Source organism: Siphateles boraxobius, unplaced genomic scaffold, assembly GCF_051911475.1.
Source record: "Siphateles boraxobius isolate OS27281-9 unplaced genomic scaffold, OSU_SipBor_1 149, whole genome shotgun sequence".
In the NCBI taxonomy this organism is placed as follows: domain Eukaryota; kingdom Metazoa; phylum Chordata; class Actinopteri; order Cypriniformes; family Leuciscidae; genus Siphateles; species Siphateles boraxobius.
In genome coordinates, this window is record NW_027508754.1 from 71,521 (window position 1) to 85,620 (window position 14,100).

The following is a 14,100-nucleotide window of genomic DNA, read 5'->3' on the forward strand; positions in this document are numbered from 1 at the left end:
TCACTTCACTCAGCGCAGACACTTTTTTGTTTTACTACTATTAAAAATAGTAATGACATCACCTCTATGTCTGCATTAGGGGAACTTTCTCTCGGGTCATAATCAAAGAGGGCAACCATCCTGCGGGGTCTCGAGCTTCCCATCGGGGCGGCTGAGCGGCTCAGGTCTGAAAAGTCAAACAAACCACATCTTAATGAGCGTTTTCAAAGTTACGGCTCGGAAATTAAGCAGGACCCTCTTTGATTCACTTCTGGGAAATGCAGTGAATCAATCACAGTGGGCCCTTGTGAACTTGTATGTTCATTACATTATATTTTATGTGCATTAAATGTTATGTTTCTTTAATTGGTTTTGATATATATCAGATATATTCTAACAGTTTATGCTATGTTTTTTGGGGCATTATTGAAATAGTAACTTTTATAATTAATAGCCATATTTGCTTGAATTAAGAATTTCAATTAACTGATTTAATTGAAATATTTGTTAGACTGTAATTGCATGGGTAGAAAATCTGCCCAAATTGCCCTTTATTTAAAAAGTGCACTTCTGATAATGCCATAAACTTTTAACTGATATGAAAACTTTGCGATTAATCGCATCCAAAATAGAAGTTTGTCTTTACATAATATATGTGTGTACTGTTTCTAATTATTTTGTATATATAAATACACACACATGCATGTATATATTTAAGAAATATTTGCATGTATATATATATATTTATACATATATAAATATTTTATATATGAATAACATATTTTTCTTAAATATATACATGCATGTGTGTGTATTTATATATATAAAATAATTATAAACAGTATGCACACATATATCATGTAAACACAAATTTTTATTTTGGATGCGATTAATCGTTGCCCAGCACTAATATATATATTTTTGGCTTTGCAAAACTTCTGATATCTACTGCTTGATAAAATGACAGAGAAAGGCACTTATGACAGAAATCACATGCAGGTCACAAAGTGAACAAAAATCAACCATGATGCAAAGAAGCACAACTGTTAAACGTGAGACTGAAAGATAATTAGTGGTTAGAACAGTGATGAGGGCACGTCTCCATGGTAAAAGCATGCAGCGCTGCATCATCCGAGAGCATGTTAATATGCAATTAAACTGTCACACACATGCGGCTGAAAAACATCCGAGGAGGAAAACATGACGAAGACGTGAGAGAGAGAGAAACAGGACGGGACTGAGGATATCTAACCTTGACTGGAGGAGTCTATAGCAGACGTGTCCTCCCACACCGCAGAAGACTCCACTGCAGAAGGACAGAAGTGAGGGAGGAGGGAAGGGTTAGACACGATCTGATTGGCTGCCTGACCTTGATTGACACTTGGAATTATGGGGAAAAAGACTAATAAAAATAAACAAAACCAAATAAAACTATTGAGCTTATGAGTGCAGCATTCATGAGCCACACACACACACACACACACACACACACACACACACACACACACACACACACACACACACACACACACACACACACACACACACACACACACACACACACACACACACACACACACACACACACACACACACACACACACACACTTCAGTGAGAGATGGTGAGTTGACCAAAGGGGGTTGAGAGTACAAGCATTAGAAAGTACAAGTTTAAAGGAATTATCCCAAGTGCAATACAAGTTACGTTTGACAACATTTATGGCATTATGTCAATTACCAAAAAAATAATAGTTATATTATATATGATAATTTTGTTTATAATATGCATTGTTAATGTTTTTTTATTTTTAGCTTCTTTTTTTCTATAAAAAGACAATATTTGTAGCATAATGCCAATTACCACAACATATATTTTGTTATATATTATTCATTTATATATTGTTGTTATTATTTAATTTTTTCAATTTGCAGCTTCATTTTCCCCCCAAAAATGTCAATTAAGACAAATATTTTTAATATTATTATTATTATATAATTGTTTGCCAATTTTTCTACAAAAAGAATGTCAATTGACATTATTTTTTTTATTTCATATTATTATTATTATATTTTTAAGCTTATTTTTATTTTTTTATTTTTTAAAGAAAAGAAAAAGAAAAGAAGAAGAGGCAGAAGAAAAATAGCAGATCCAATTAATGCACTAATAATGGAATGCCATATTGGTTAATATGTTTTTTCTCTGTCTAAAAGGCCTTGAAAACACCAGCACAAAAGTTATTGCATTTTGATGCATTGTTTTCATTACAATAACATGCATTGAATCATGCAGAGTAAAACCAGGAATATTTATTTGGAATAACTAAAGGTTAGTTTCGATTTCATGCTGAATGTGGTTAAAAATAAAACTGTAAGAATATCTAATTCTCGTATCCCCCTTTGGGAATGCGGAAGCAGAAAGCAAGAAATTCAGCAAACCAAACGCAGGTGAAATCTGGGGGGGGGGGGGGGGGGGTGAGGAGACACGAGCGCTGACACACACCTTTCTTGGAGCGTCTAGGTTTCGGCGGTGCAGCGGTGCGGCGTGGAAGCGGTGCATGTAAGCGGGCGTCTTTATGAAATTTAAACAGGATACGAGGGAAAAAAGACAAGTAGGCAGACAAGAATGAATGAGAAGCCAAAAGAAATGCAAAATAAGAACCAAGCTGAAAACAAGAACCACGCTGAATACAAGAGATTAAAGGTTTAGTTCACCCAAAAATGAAAAATCTGTCATCTTTTACTCGCCCTCATGTTGTTCTGAACACACAAGTCTTTCACAAGTGAATGCATTTAGAATGAAGTCTGAAATTTCTGTCCCTCTAACACTTTGACGTTTCAAAAAGTTCAAATATTTTCTGAAGATACTTGATCGCTTTTATATGATGAACATATTGAATTTAGGCCTTTAACCATATATTAACATTGATCCGCAAACATAAACAGCTCGTCCGACCAGTTTGAAGCGTGAGAATGAACCTCATTGGTTCTTGCAGAAGCTCAAACGTGAATCGTAACACGAGAATGAACCTCATTGGTTCTTGCTGAAGCTCAAACGTGATGCGTAACATGAGAATGAACCTCATTGGTTCTTGCTGAAGCTCAAACGTGATGCGTAACACGAGAATGAACCTCATTGGTTCTAGCAGAAGCTCAAACGTGATGCGTAACACGAGAATGAACCTCATTGGTTCTTGCTGAAGCTCAAACGTGATGCGTAACACGAGAATGAACCTCATTGGTTCTTGCTGAAGCTCAAACGTGCTGCGTAACACGAGAATGAACCTCATTGGTTCTTGCTGAAGCTCAAACGTGATGCGTAACACGAGAATGAACCTCATTGGTTCTTGCTGAAGCTCAAACGTGATGCGTAACACGAGAATGAACCTCATTGGTTCTTGCAGAAGCTCAAACGTGAATCGTAACACGAGAATGAACCTCATTGGTTCTTGCTGAAGCTCAAACGTGATGCGTAACATGAGAATGAACCTCATTGGTTCTAGCAGAAGCTCAAACGTGATGCGTAACACGAGAATGAACCTCATTGGTTCTTGCTGAAGCTCAAACGTGATGCGTAACACGAGAATGAACCTCATTGGTTCTTGCTGAAGCTCAAACGTGCTGCGTAACACGAGAATGAACCTCATTGGTTCTTGCTGAAGCTCAAACGTGCTGCGTAACACGAGAATGAACCTCATTGGTTCTTGCTGAAGCTCAAACGTGCTGCGTAACACAAGAATGAACCTCATTGGTTCTTGCTGAAGCTCAAACGTGCTGCGTAACACGAGAATGAACCTCATTGGTTCTTGCTGAAGCTCAAACGTGCTGCGTAACACAAGAATGAACCTCATTGGTTCTTGCTGAAGCTCAAACGTGATGCATAACACGAGAATGAACCTCATTGGTTCTTGCTGAAGCTCAAACGTGATGCGTAACATGAGAATGAACCTCATTGGTTCTAGCAGAAGCTCAAACGTGATGCGTAACACGAGAATGAACCTCATTGGTTCTTGCTGAAGCTCAAACGTGCTGCGTAACACGAGAATGAACCTCATTGGTTCTTGCAGAAGCTCAAACGTGATGCGTAACACGAGAATGAACCTCATTGGTTCTTGCTGAACCTCAAACGTGATGCGTAACACGAGAATGAACCTCATTGGTTCTTGCAGAAGCTCAAACGTGATGCGTAAGACGAGAATGAACCTCATTGGTTCTTGCTGAAGCTCAAACGTGATGCGTAACACGAGAATGAACCTCATTGGTTCTTGCTGAAGCTCAAACGTGATGCGTAACATGAGAATGAACCTCATTGGTTCTAGCAGAAGCTCAAACGTGATGCGTAACACGAGAATGAACCTCATTGGTTCTTGCTGAAGCTCAAACGTGCTGCGTAACACGAGAATGAACCTCATTGGTTCTTGCAGAAGCTCAAACGTGATGCGTAACACGAGAATGAACCTCATTGGTTCTTGCTGAACCTCAAACGTGATGCGTAACACGAGAATGAACCTCATTGGTTCTTGCAGAAGCTCAAACGTGATGCGTAAGACGAGAATGAACCTCATTGGTTCTTGCTGAAGCTCAAACGTGATGCGTAACACGAGAATGAACCTCATTGGTTCTTGCTGAACCTCAAACGTGATGCGTAACACGAGAATGAACCTCATTGGTTCTTGCTGAACCTCAAACGTGATGCGTAACACGAGAATGAACCTCATTGGTTCTTGCTGAAGCTCAAACGTGATGCGTAACACGAGAATGAACTTCATTGGTTCTTGCTGAAGCTCAAACGTGATGCGTAACACGAGAATGAACTTCATTGGTTCTTGCTGAAGCTCAAACGTGATGCGTAACACGAGAATGAACCTCATTGGTTCTTGCTGAACCTCAAACGTGATGCGTAACACGAGAATGAACCTCATTGGTTCTTGCAGAAGCTCAAACGTGATGTGTAACACGAGAATGAACCTCATTGGTTCTTGCAGAAGCTCAAACGTGCTGCGTAACACGAGAATGAACCTCATTGGTTCTTGCTGAAGCTCAAACGTGATGCGTAACACGAGAATGAACCTTATTGGTTCTTGCAGCAGCTTAAACGTGATGTGTAACACGAGAATGAACTTCATTGGTTCTTGCTGAAGCTCAAACGTGATGCGTAACACGAGAATGAACCTCATTGGGTCTTGCAGAAGCTCAAACGTGATGCGTAACACGAGAATGAACCTCATTGGTTCTTGCTGAAGCTCAAACGTGATGCGTAACACGAGAATGAACCTCATTGGTTCTTGCTGAAGCTCAAACGTGATGCATAACACAAGAATGAACCTCATTGGTTCTTGCTGAAGCTCAAACGTGCTGCGTAACACAAGAATGAACCTCATTGGGTCTTGCAGAAGCTCAAACTTGATGCGTAACACGAGAATAGACCTCATTGGTTCTTGCAGAAGCTCATACTTGATGCATAACACGAGAATGAACCTCAATGGTTCTTACTAGAGCTCAAACGTGATTATTGTTTCTTACTAAAGCTCAAACGTGATGCGTAACACGAGAATGAACCACATTGGTTCCTACTAAAGCTCAAACGTGATTATTGGTTCTTACTAAAGCTCAAACGTGATGCGTAACACGAGAATGAACCTCATTGGTTCTTGCTGAAACTCAAATGTAATGCAACTTGAGGGTGAATAAATGATGCCAGAATTTTTATTTTTGAGGGAACTATCTCTTTAAACAACAGAATAAGCATTAGCTTCAGGAATGAGCCACCACAGTGAGAAAGAAAGGGCTGAACCGCAACTGTAGCAAAGCATTCTGGGAGACACGATCCTCGTTGTTGCTCTTTGAATTGCTCATACAGTGACCACAACAACACACACATTACAATGACAGTACTTTGGCACTTTTGTAAAAATGGCAAAGCTTTGTGATCTGAAATGAAACTGACACTGCGAAACATGAACCAAATTAAATTAAGAACAGATTGAAATAAAGTGAGTAGTATTCGGCTGATTAGTGAGTAGTAACACCGTGGCCACTTTTTCATGTACATATTTAATTCATTCCTTCATGTGCAACTATTTTAGGCAATACTCTATAGGTCAATACAGTAAAAATGTTCAACTATTAGATATCACCATATTTCTCAAAGTTGATTAATGACAGAACATTTGTTTTGTTTTGTAAGATTTCTGAAATGTGTACATATGCAAATGATGCAATATCTAATTAAATATGCATGCATTTGCATACATTTCCAGAACATTGGATAAAGTCAGGTTCAGAATAATTGTTTCATTTTGTTATTAAATATTAGAATTATTACAGAGTTGCTTTTGGATTTCTCTTTATATCACTCCATAAATCTAAAAATGCTGTCAACAGACAGAAATTTTTTTTTGGTTTGGTGTATGTAAAGCTGCTGGAGTGAAGATTGAAGTGAAAAAAAAATCTTTAAAGACAACCCTTTGAAATCTACAGACAAATTTCTCAAAGTTGTTAGCTTGAAGCCTATTTTAAAGCTTGTGTCTAAAAATTTAATTCTAGCTGTGCTAAAATGTCAGCTGTGGCTGGATTGTGGCTTTTTCTTTGGACGATTATAGGGAGTTAAGAGATTTATTTTTTTATTTTAGAGCTATGCTCAAAATATGACCATAAATAAATGTCAGTCAGACTACAGCTCTGCACTAAAAGCTAGTCAGTTTTCTACCAAGACAAGCACTTGCGTATTTTAATGCTTAAAGCTGATTTCAAGAGAGTTTGAAGTTAGCATATGCTCAGTAATCAAATAAGAACAGAAAGCACATTGAACACACAAATATTGGGTGAAATAGTCCATTTTTGGATGATATACGTTTCAATTGTGTATTAAAACAAATAATAATCAACGTTTCTCTTGACTTTAATATTATTTAAAATATTATTACAAATTAAAACATCTATTTTCTATGTGAATATATATAAAGTGTAATTTGTTCCTATGATCAAAGCTGAATTTTCAGCATCATTACTCCAGTCTTCAGTGTCACATGATCCTTCAGAAATCAGTATAATATGATGATTTGATGCTCAAGAAAAGTTTCTGATTATTATCAATGTTAAAAACAGTTGTGCTGCTTAATATTTTTGTTGGAAACAGTGATATATTTTTATTTTTCAGGATTTTTTGATGAATAGAAAGTTCAAAAGAACAGCGTTTATTTGAAATAGATTTTTTTTGTAACAATTCAGTGCATCATGTATCATAAAAGAACAGTTTGCGGACCGGTACAATTTTGCTTTACCAAGAAGTCTCAAATCTGACTGGTAACATATGTTGGAGTGAAAACAGAGATCGAGGTGTAGATGTATGAATCTGACACACACATGCAATGATAAACACACCTATCTTTTCCATAGATGCCTCTGTGGTGAGGAAGCCCTGCATCAGGAGCTGGTCTCTGGTCTCCTCATCATCAACCTGGATCTCTGAAACCATATTACATGGGACAAAGCCACGGCGACCACCCGACTCGCCTCGGTAGAAACCATCTGCATCTTTGTCCCCATAAACCTTAAGAGAAGAAACACTACAATGAACTTTGAACAGGAACTTTATTATATTCTGAATGAATTATGTACAGTGGCATTTTTATGATGTGAACAAGCATCTGCGCGGGTCACGCTGGAAACACATTTTGAAGGCTTATATAGACAGGTTTGCCTTATAGAAATCTTATAATGAGCCGTTGTTGGATATTCCATCAGGACAATGATCCAAAACAAACGTCAAAATCAACACATCAATCCCCAAACCTGAACCTTATCCACCTTATTCCTGACGAGTTTACTGCGTTTTGAATTATGGGCGGCACTTCCGGTTTGGGGAACTTCCATTCAAAAAGACTGAAACTAATCATTTCAAATCATAAGGTTGCCCAACAAATAAAGCTGATCCGTCAGTTTGACTGGATGAAATATCAATTTTCTTTCCTGTTTTATTTAAGAATAACGTGAGAATAATGTAACACTTGGTATTTTAACGTGACATGTTATAACAAGAATATCTATGGCAAGAGCTCTTCTCAGTCACTGCTTTCTTTTCCTCATGATTATTTTATTTTTGCATTCTGCTGTAATAATATGAAAAAGGTCAACATATACTGGGCATTTGTGGTCTGTTCTCAACGAATTAATTTATGATATATGCCATTAATAATTCATGAATGCACAAAGAATCTCTTTTTTTCTCCCCAAATCCTCACGTCTCGTTCAAGGTTTCAATTTATTATCTGTCAAAATGACTGAAATCACGCAATGCTGAAGTAAATATTTTTATTTTTATCAAGGCAACGTATATTGCATATTGCAGTGCATATTGTATTGTATATTGCAGTGATATTTAACCGTCCGATTTTGCTGTGGAAATATTCACGCTTTTTGGGTTATTCACGGTCTGTTGAAAGTACCTTGTTGATGCTTTTACACTTTTAAATGTCCTTTTAATGTTCAATGTTTGAAAGGGGAGTAGAATAATGTAATGTAATTGTACACGGTTTAAAATATATATATATATTATTGCGTCCATAGAGCTAGTCTTTCACTGATTGTTTACAGCTTAACGGAAGTTACACCCATAATTCGCGCAAAGCATCATGGGGTGCAGGAATAATGTGGATAGAAAACTGAAGATATGAGAATATATAGCTGATGTATGAGTATATCAACATGGACTTGGGAATCTGCAGGATTTGGAGAGATTCTCTATTGGTCTCTGATCTCCAAACTCATCAGGCAAAACGTATTGAATAAAAGGGTGCCATTACTTGTGGCCAATGTGTATTAGAGAAAAACATATTTCATAATGAGAATTCCCCCTATTTTCATTGTTTTACTTCAATTGAAGGTTAGATTTTGAGTTTTTTAATAAAAGGTCAGTAGGATTAACAATACAGATTTATTTTCACAGTTTTCTTTGTTCACATTTACCAAGGGTGCCAATAATTGTGGCCAATGTGTATTAAGGAAAAACATATATTTCATAATGAGATTTTTACCCCCATTTTCAATTGTTTTACTCTCTAAGTAAATTCTACTTTCAATGAAAGGTTAGAATTTGTGAGTTTTTCAAATAAAAGGTCGAAAGAATTAACAATGCAGATTTATTGCAAGGGTGTTTATTAATGCAAGGGTGCCAATAATTCTAACACAGGCTGTATGTCACAGTAGGAAAGAAAAGATTATTGCAACTTATGTTTCATGCTGACTTTAAGCTAGTATGATCTGCTATTAAAGACTAATACATGTGTGAAAATCACAAAATGAAATAAAACTAAGCCAAACCTTGATAATCTGTCCCTCTTTAAAGGGAAGTTCCTCTTCAACCGCATCAGGATTGGGTGACATGACTGCAGGTTCATATGGGAAGAGGGCAACAAAGACTCTGACCTCATTTTCTCCACATGGTCTGGGCTCTGCAACACCAAAGAGTACACACAAAAACACCTGTAACATTTACGTATATGGAGCAACACATTGGTGGTTGATCTGGACATCATGCATATTTAAATTTTTTGGGAATCTGTGCAAAGTTTCGTTACAACATTACAATAAGACAAATTATTTTAGACAATTTTCACATTTTCCTTGATGCATTCCAAACATTAAAAGCCAGTGAACTGATGTGCGTTGTCTCCCCCCGCCTGAAAAAAAGAATGGTGCGGCCCAGGCGTGTCCTTAAGTGAGGTAATCATACTAAAACCTCCTGATCCTAAGCCGCCATGAGCCGCTGGAGAAACGTGCGCACATGAGTGACACAGAGTGAGAGCGACAGGAAGAGAGAAAGACACACCAAAGTCTATTCAGATACCAACAAACTTTGTGATTTTGAATAATGTTCTTATGGAACAGATTAAAACTACATGACTGGTCAAAAGTTTTTGTAATGTTTTTGAAAGCTTTTCTTAGGCTCACCAAGGCTGGATTAATGTAATGAAAAATACATTAAAAACAGTACAATTCAGAAATATTAATACAGAACTAATACATTTTTAAAATTATTAATGAAAAATCAGCAGAATTTTCAGCATCATTACTCCAATCTTCAGTGTAACATTATCCTTCAGAAATCATTTGAATATGCTCCAACATTATTGGTGCTCAATTTTTAACAAGGTTCTTACTGATAAGCAGCTCAGATTCAATTGTGCCGATCGATTAATTACTACATGAATTGATTCATCTGTAGGAGACTGTAGATAAAAATGTATTAATTTTTAGTCACCCAAGTGTCTACTCAATAAATAAATGAAAATGCAAACTGTAAATAAATGTAAAGCAAACACAAATGCCCCCCCAAAACCACCTGTCCTATATATTGGACATGTATGCAAAATAAAACTGCTTTTCTGTACTTTGGAGTCTGACAGCCGGACTCAAGGTCAAGAGGTCTGAGGGTCAGCACCCTGAATTCATCTGGATCGTATTCCTGTTTCTGGATGAGTTGGAAGGGGGCGGGGTAAGGAATACAGTGTAGAACAGAGATGCATGATCAGTGGTGTCTGTCATGTTCGTGTTAAGCTCCAGCAGTGAGATGTGCTCATCTCATTAGTGAGGATCAAGACCATCTGTAGCAACAATCAAGGGCAGGGCAAAGAAAAGAGGTCATGTAACAACCTCTGTGAGTCACATTTGAGGGCAAATAACCAGAAAAAATTAGCTACCTTTGGGAAAACTTCCTTTTGGGGATGTCGTCAAAGGAAACAGATTCAAAAATGTATGAAAAGAATTGTAAAATATAGTAAAAGTGCAATGGTGTATATTAGTTGTCCACTACAAAATCTCTATGATAATATGGTCACTAGACATGGCTTGACTCTCCACCAATGCAAATTTGTGGGTTTTAAATCAAATAAAATGTGCATCTGATCACTTAGAAAACATTCCTCAACAAGCTAGATCCTAGGCAATTTATGTGCCTAGGTTTAGGTTTGATCAAATCAGTAACCCTAGGAATGAGCAATAAATCAGCCTCAGAAAACAATACTTATCAGTTTTATCTAGGAACAAAAGTAGTCCCCAATTTAGATTGGGCTGACACACATGTGGGTGTGGTTGAAAGTAAATTTGGAGAAGAAGGGCAGTGATGGGTGTGATCTAAACGAGAGCTGTATGCAACACACAGTGGTCAGGTATTATCCCGGAAGCTATTTTCATAGTTGTCAATTCCTCCTGTGTCATGACAAGCTGTCTAGAGTTAATCTGCTTCTATAGTGAGAGAGAGGGAAGTGAGAGTCTCACCTCTGTGCAGTCTAATTTCAGAGCGTGATGATTTTTGAGTGACACCGCACCACATTGCACCTGGATCTTCTCTTCCAGCTGCCTCCTAATGTAAGGAAAACAAGCAGTTAGATGATTACAATGGTGGGAAACAGTCACTGAAACAGTGGGATGACATCACCATCACACAAACTGCATGTAATACCACATATGAACACTAGGGGCTCCAGACTAGAACAATCGCATGTGAGCCACTTGCTGCTAATAAAGTATTTTGGGGCCAAGTTATACTTTTTACTTGCCAAATAACAGTCCATAATATATGAATTGCCAAGCTTGCATTTGGAACATTTGCAGTAGTCCGTGTTCCAGTGTGAAGTTTGCTTAGCTTACTACCTGCTAAACAAAAGATCTGAAACATTGTCTACAAAACTATTCTAGCTTCAAGCTATCTAGCTATTTACAACTGACTGCGATTGCATTGGCCAAGTATTTGCATCTGTGTTTGTGCACCTTTCTAGAGTATTTAAAGAAGCCACATAAGAAGTTTTGGTGTCTATGCCTAATGGCAAATACTGTAGATTGATGCAAATGATGCAAACATTTTTGTTGAATCAGCAATTAGCCTGGAGCCCTGAAATACACAAACACACACTCACACTGACACGTAAAAACTATTGTTTAAGCAACATTTGATTCCAGATAAAAAGCAGCAGCGCTTAGGGTTGTTCTTCATAACAACAACAAGGAGATCCCTTTTGCAGGTACATTATACAGTTTCAAACAGCACATCTGTATTGTCCCGTCTCTGCTTTAACCGCTTAAGCAGTCTCTAGACAACCTTGACAACATGTGGGGCAAGAAGCATCCCATTAATATCAAGGAAAGGGGATGCACTAGAGCAAGTAAACCTGTTGAGCGGTAATGGAAAGCCAAGGCCTTAGCATAGCAACATTCTAACTGAAGACTGGAAAGAGTACAGTAAGATGTAGGACAAATACATAGAGCAGTGTTGTCAGCTACACAACTACAAATATGACAATGCTTTGACTAGAGACTGGGAGAAAGGGTGTAGGGTACACAACCAAATGCAAGGAACCAGATGTACAGACTCAAACCTTTTGCATCCACAGAAAAATTTGTGTTGGGTGTCACTGTGTACTTGGTGGAATTCCATGTACCACAATAACCACTTAACATCATATGTGGTAAATGAATGCATTTGAAATGCTAACTCCATGTAGAGTTTCGAATCGAGAACCACGTCTTATTCAGAACGGACATTTGGTTTCGTTCAGACTTTCAGTTACATTAATAGTTCTGTAACATCCTTCCTTAACTTCCTTCCTGCATTCTTCCTTAACAACTTAACATGCAATATACATATCAGAGGTGCTAGGGTAGTGAATGCAATAATATTGTCCACTTTATCTCCAAATTACTAAAAGGAATCTTGATGAAATCATTAAGTGGAATTAGAACCAGAATTGCTCAATTTCTTAAGATTGTCATTCCTAAATTCAAGAAAACATTCTAAGCCTTCCAACTATGATACTGCAAGTTGGAAGCAAGTTAAGTTACAGTGAACTGATAAGAATAGCAAATGATGTGGATGCAAACCAGCGCTCATCTTTGCTTTTAGGACGCAAAAGGTTTAAGCCATCTCCTAAAGGGATGGGCAGGTTTCTCAAAGAGAGCGTCTCAAGGGACAGCAGGAGACAGATGGACAGAGGACAACCCACCCATGAGCGGTTGCTTGGGGGCAACTCTGGCTGGGATCTGCATGTCAGGGGCAGGTTGTGGTACTCATTGTTACCACCCTCCACCCACCACTCAGAGCTCATCTGGTCTAACACCACTTCTCCAGGGTCAAACAGCTGTTGCTCCTCTTCATTATCAGTTCCATACTCTACGTCAATCTCTGTCGAGGGTCCGGTGGGCGACTTCACGCGGGGTGCGGTCTTGCTAACTAAATAAGGTCCCTGCCCTATTCCTGAAGATGCCATAATGCCAGAGAGATCTGAAGACATCTGGCTACGGAGTAAGGCCTCTCTCCTGAGTCGATCGCCATGTCCTTTGTGCGTTGTACGGCGCACACCCACACTTCCAGAACTAGGCCCAGCGTACAGGCTACTATCAGAGTCCAACTCCACCTCCTCCTCGTCCTCATCCTGATAGTTGATGGTGTCCACTGTGTCAGCATAGTGCACTCTGGGTCTAGTCCTGACTGGTGCTGTCCCTTTGTACCTCACTACGGGCGATTTAGATTCAGTTTTATGTCCATGACTTTGGTGGAAGGGAGAATGTCGGCAACCCTCGCGTCCAGTCTGGCGGCCCTTGCCTGAAGCAGTCCGGCCTGGGGAATGTCTAGTATAGGGTTCTGATTCGGAGTTGTCTTCCTCTTCCGTGACTTCTGGGATGCTGAAGAGCTGTTTGTTGTGGTAGACCTGAGGGGGGAGCTTTATAATCCTCTCCAAAATTTCTTCATCACTATCAGTTTCCCACATTTCACACTGGGGTTGTTTTAGAAGTAGGAATGGACAAGTCGATAGATTGAAAACATACAGATGAGGAAAAAGGTTGGTTTTGTTTGGTGTCAAAAGTTGAAAATAGAAGAAAACAAGAAAAAGAAACAAGAAAATTAAAATGCAACAGAGGAAATATAAGAACAGAAAGAACGTAAAAGTATGGCTAACTTTGTTCGCTAACAAGTTTCTACTTGAGTAATTTGCCTGTCCACACCAAAAGCAAAAATGCTGTATCACACAGCACAATTACAGCCAATCAGAACTTGCTACATCGCAACAAGACTCAGCATTTTGTCCAAAGGTTCAATGAGGAATACTACGTGTTCATGTGCATGTACAT

The 14,100-nt window shown here is 38.4% G+C and overlaps 1 protein-coding gene across 7 annotated transcripts in view; it reads right to left on the reverse strand.

Moving 5' to 3' along the window:
* The window catches only part of LOC143738540 (RIMS-binding protein 2-like), a 138,974-nt gene that overhangs the window by 8,370 nt on the left and 116,504 nt on the right, over positions 1-14,100 (reverse strand). For 4 of the 7 annotated variants that reach the window (XM_077230537.1, XM_077230536.1, XM_077230535.1 and 1 more), the window contains 6 exons: positions 12,975-13,745; positions 11,254-11,338; positions 9,298-9,428; positions 7,360-7,528; positions 1,232-1,285; positions 63-166 (listed from right to left, as the gene is read on the reverse strand). In XM_077230537.1, coding sequence (XP_077086652.1) covers positions 63-166; positions 1,232-1,285; positions 7,360-7,528; positions 9,298-9,428; positions 11,254-11,338; positions 12,975-13,745 — 1,314 coding nt within the window. The remainder of the gene's footprint in view (positions 1-62; positions 167-1,231; positions 1,286-7,359; positions 7,529-9,297; positions 9,429-11,253; positions 11,339-12,974; positions 13,746-14,100) is intronic. The other 3 variants (XM_077230542.1, XM_077230538.1, XM_077230540.1) reach the window with 2 other exon arrangements.